At 57.7% G+C, this 4,929-nt stretch overlaps 1 protein-coding gene across 1 annotated transcript in view; it reads left to right on the forward strand.

Moving 5' to 3' along the window:
* The window catches only part of UNC93B1 (unc-93 homolog B1 (C. elegans)), a 12,226-nt gene that overhangs the window by 3,809 nt on the left and 3,488 nt on the right, over positions 1 to 4,929 (forward strand). The window contains exons 2-6 of the mRNA XM_006771673.2: positions 132 to 327; positions 2,978 to 3,139; positions 3,361 to 3,493; positions 3,771 to 3,864; positions 4,472 to 4,606. Of these exons, the coding sequence (XP_006771736.1) occupies positions 132 to 327; positions 2,978 to 3,139; positions 3,361 to 3,493; positions 3,771 to 3,864; positions 4,472 to 4,606 (720 nt within the window). The remainder of the gene's footprint in view (positions 1 to 131; positions 328 to 2,977; positions 3,140 to 3,360; positions 3,494 to 3,770; positions 3,865 to 4,471; positions 4,607 to 4,929) is intronic.

Genomic DNA, 4,929 nt, shown 5'->3' on the forward strand with positions numbered 1-4,929 from the left:
CTGACGCTGCCTGGCTGGTAGGACGCTTGGCCCAGCCTGGCTCCCCCTCCGTCCTCCATCCAGGCCCCGCCAGGGCGCAGGATGAGGGGACCCTTTGGTGAAAGTGTTCCAGCCTCTGCTCGCTTGGTGAGGCTGCCCCCAGCCAGGCCGCCCCTGCAGCCCCCTGTCTCTAGGTCTCCTGCAGATGCAGCTGATCCTGCACTACGACGAGACCTACCGAGAGGTGAAGTATGGCAACATGGGGCTGCCCGACATCGACAGCAAGATGCTCATCGGCATCAACGTGACGCCCATCGCGGCCCTCCTCTACACACCTGTGCTCATCAGGTGCGCGCTGCTGGCCCCAGCGGGCGGGGCTGTCACCCCGATCTTGCAGGGGCTGCCCTGGTGGACTTGGGAGTCAGGGAGTTGGGAGACTCCTTGCCTCCCTGGAGGGGCGGGAGGGAAGGGGTGAAGCCTGGGTTTGGGGGCGGAAATAAGAGCTTTGGGCAGGACACATTGGATTACAAGCAACTGAAAGTCACTCAGCTCCTTCCCTCAGCTTGTCTGCGACCCATGTGGCATTGGCCGAGTGCCCTTCCTCTGTGGCACCCGCCCCTGACCCAGTCAGCTGTGGCTGGTGTGGAGGGACCTTTCTCACGGAAAGGGCGTGGCTGGGCAGGTGCCCCAGAGGAGCTGCTTTAGACTGAGCTTGGCGGCATCTGGCCCAGCCTCCGGCCACTACAAAAATCCCTCCACAAACACGTTATCCAACGGGCGGTAGGCCTGTGCTCAGACAGGCCAGAGACCAGTGGACAAATTAGATGGGTTTCAGTTCCCTTATCCTTAAAAAAGAATCTTTATCACAATTGCACAAACAGCGTTAGAGTCATAATTGAAACCAGAAAAGGGAAAATCCGCCCCGAGCCCTCCAGGAAGCCAGCTGCCTTGGTTGTCCCCCCGCGTGGTGCGTGGATGGCACCCACGGCCTTGTCGCCAGAGCATCAGTGAGCCACGCTCACTTTCCTGCTTTTTTTCTTCTTCACTCCTCATTGTTTTATTTTTAACTTTATCTTTATTGTTGACAGTATTACAGACGTCCCTTCCTTTTTGTTGCTGTTTTTCCCCATTGGCTCCCTTCTCCCCATCCGCCCCTCCATGGCCTTCACCACACTGGTCTGTGTCCATGGGCTGTGCATATAGGCATGTAAGTTCCCGCTACTGTCCCTCCCCCGCCCTCTACCCTGCTACCCCCACCCCACCTTCCCTCTGAAACTCATAAGCTTTGCTTTCTTTCTTTTCACTGCACACATCTTGGCCTGCCCCCTGCTTCCCAGGGGGCACTTTGTCATGATAGCATCGTCTGCAGAGTTGTGGACATCCAGCTGTGGCTTAGAGTTGTACCTTGCAGCACCCTCTCCTTTAAAAATAAATATACTTTATTGATTTTTTTACAGAGAAGAAGGGAGAGGGATAGAGAGTTAGAAACATTGATGAGAGAGAAACATTGATCAGCTGCCTCCTGCACACCCCCAACTGGGGATGTGCCCGCAACCAAGGTACATGCCCTTGACTGGAATCTAACCTGGGACCCTTCAGTCTGCAGGCCAATGCTCTATCCACTGAGCCAAACTGGTTGATCTCAGAGAGGAAGGGAGAGGGAGAGAGAGATAGAAACATCAATGATGAGAATCATTGCTTGGCTGTTACTTGTATGCCCCCTACTGGGGATCGAGCCCACAACCCAGGCATGTGCCCTGGCCAGGAATTGAACCATGACCTCCTGGTTCATAGGTTGATGCTCAACCACTGAGCCACACCGGTAGGGTGCCCTCTCCTTTTTTGCACATTCACTTTGTGCTTTGTAGCTGTTTCCTTCATAAAATGAAAAAAGAAAGAAAGTTTCCAGGATAAATTCCCAGTAGGGCCCTTACTAAGGTCACCAGCGTATGAAAGGCTATATGGCTCTTGAACCCATCACTATTAAGAACAGCTGCCAGCTCATCTCATGTCCCACGTGCTGGGCGCTTTTATAAACGTCACCTCATTCCTTACCATTTGAGGTAGATGCTCTAAGCTCAGACACGGAGAAGCCAAGAGATTGGACCGCTTGCCCAAGTCCCACAGGCAGCCCGTGGCAGACGGAAGGTTTGGACCCGAGCAGAGTGGCTCACAACCCCCATCCTTGCTCCTTGCCCACACTACCAGGCTGATTTCCCACTGGCTGGCTGTGTGAGCCAGGGCCCTGGAATAGAAGAGAAAGTAATTGTATCAGAAAAACAGGGGCACTTCCCTTTGAGCTGCCTGGAAACCAAAGGGAACTAGTGAGCACACACACTCAACAAACACAGATCCCAGGGGTGGTTTTCAGCTTGGGCAGCCTCCATGCCCTGAGTAGGCCCTTAGCTGTTGCTTGTCAAGCCCCTTCGAACACGTGTGACCTTGTCTCAGAGCCACGGAGGAGGAGCCTTCCTGATGACCTCATGGCCGGCCAGAGCAGCGGCCGGGAGGAAGGGATACGAAGGTGCTGGCCAGCACTGGAGCCTCTTCCTGCCTCTGCTCCTATGTTTCCTTGAGCCCGGTTGGGTCCAGGCCCTTGGACATGTGCCTGGGCCCTGCAGTCCCAGCACATGAGGAAAAGGGGGTTGGTGAGTCGGCCCAGAACTCACATGAGGGCTGGATGTGCCCACAAGCCCCTGACACCTGACACCCTCACCTCGCCTTATCTCCTTCCATCCTTGCAGTGGCAGGGAGACAGTCATGGTTTGGGCTCTGTGCCCACATGACAGCCTCGAATACAGGTGTTTGGATGCCTGGCTCACCCAAAGCTGCTCAGCAAGTGCCTGTCTCTGAGTTTCTCTCTTAGAGTCCTTGATTCCAAGGCCAGGGGTGTCTCCCCACCTCACAGTCTCATGAACGGAGAGTTGTGGGCACTCTGGTATCGGCCCTGGCAGTCCCCATAAGCCCGTGATACCAGCATCTCTCTCAATGCCCATAGGTTTTTTGGCACCAAGTGGATGATGTTTCTGGGCGTGGGCATCTATGCCCTCTTTGTCTCCACCAACTACTGGGAACGCTACTACACACTTGTGCCCTCAGCCGTGGCCCTGGGCATGGCCATCGTGCCTCTTTGGGCCTCCATGGGCAACTACATCACCAGGTGAGCCTGGTGGACAACAGGGTGGGAAGCTGGGGACCTGGCTGACCTCTGCTGCATTGCCAACCTTGGCCAGAGGACCTGGGATTGGCCCTTCCGCCCCCTGGGCCTCAGTTTCCCCATCCATAAGATGCAGGGGCTGGCCAGCCCCCAGCGCTGGGTGCAGGAAGCAGAGGTGCCTGGCAGAGGTTGGGCTGGGGAAAGCCTTCTCCTTTGTGGTCCAGGATGGCCCAGAAGTACTACGAGTACTCCCACTACAAGGAGCGGGATGAGCAGGGCCCGCAGCAGCGCCCGCCGCGGGGCTCCCACGCGCCCTATCTCCTAGTCTTCCAAACCATCTTCTATAGCTTCTTCCATGTGAGTGCCACCCGCGGGGCCCCGGGGGGTATTCTAGCCCGAGAGCCCACACACTGGAACCCATTCCAGTCTTGTCAGCCTTCTAGTTCCCCTGCTTGCTTACCCCAAGTGATTAAAACCTCATTCCTTGGCTGTCCACAGTGCTGACCAAGGGGAAGGCCTCTGGCATTGGGCTACCTCCCTCTGCCAGCAGGCCACCCCAGAGGGGGGAGGGCTCCTGGCCCCCCAAGGCTATGCCCAGACCCTCCCAGATCATGCCCGTGCCTCCTGCCCACAGCTGAGCTTCGCCTGCGCCCAACTGCCCATGATCTACTTCCTGAATCACTACCTGTATGACCTGAACCACACTCTGAGCAGTGTGCACAGCTGCGGTTAGTCCTCGTGGGCATGGGGTCCCCAAGCCCTGCTCACCTCCCCCATTGAGTTATCCTGCAGACACTGGGCCCTCCAGGGCAGAGGATGCTCTCTCTCACCGGGTTCAGGGCTGTAAGTCCAGGGTCCAGGGCTCTGGTGGGCGAGGTACAAGGCCCTGTTAAAGTATGTATTTAGTCTGACCCAGCAAGGGGGGAGTGGGAGGGGGAGGGGGATGTATCAGGGAAGGCTGACTGGGGGAGGTGCCATTTGGGATCAAGCTGCCTATGGGATCTCTCTTGGGGTCAAGTCCTACCCTCAGAGCTCAATCAGTGCAAGGTGAATGTATAGATGTGGGGGATGCACTGGCGCCCGCCCCCCAACCCTAGTCTCTGTGCAATAGGATGGGAAGGGGGATGGGGTGAAGGGGGATGGAGAAGGGCGTTCCTTTCCTTGGAGTGTGTTCAGCCCTAGTGGCCCTCACATCCAAACTGCCCTGCAAGGAACCCATGCAATGCCCTGGCCCGTCCCCTTTAACCCCTCCCTCCCGCCCAAGTTTTTCTTTGTGATTGAGTTGAGAGGATGCCCTACTTCCTGCCTCACAGTGCTCGCACCATCGCTTCGCAGGTACCAACAGCCAGGGTATCCTCAGCGGCTTCAACAAGACGGTCCTCAAGTCGCTGCCGCGGAGCCGAAACCTCATTGTGGTGGAGAGCGTGCTCATGGCCGTGGCCTTCGTGGCCATGCTGCTGGTGCGGCCCAGGACTGGGGGGATGGGGCGGAGTCACTGACGTCTGGGGGCATAAGGGTGCAGTCTGGGCGGGGGCTGGCTCCTGGGCAGGCTGCGGCCTGGAGGCGTGGTCTGCGTGGGGAGCCAGGGCTGAGTTCGGGGGGAGTCGCCCCGCTGAACCTTGGGGCAGTCGGGCAGGAAGATGCCTGTGGACTGAGACTGGAGTTGGAGGGGTACAGACTTGGTCTGGGGTTGAGGTGGAGGCTGGGTTGGAGGGGACTGGCCTGGGCTGGGGGTGGAAGGTGTGGCTGCAACCCGGGGGCGGCACTGGGTGCAGAATTGAGGCGTTGGGGGC

The sequence above is a fragment of the Myotis davidii genome, unplaced genomic scaffold (genome assembly GCF_000327345.1).
Source record: "Myotis davidii unplaced genomic scaffold, ASM32734v1 scaffold425, whole genome shotgun sequence".
NCBI lineage: Eukaryota > Metazoa > Chordata > Mammalia > Chiroptera > Vespertilionidae > Myotis > Myotis davidii.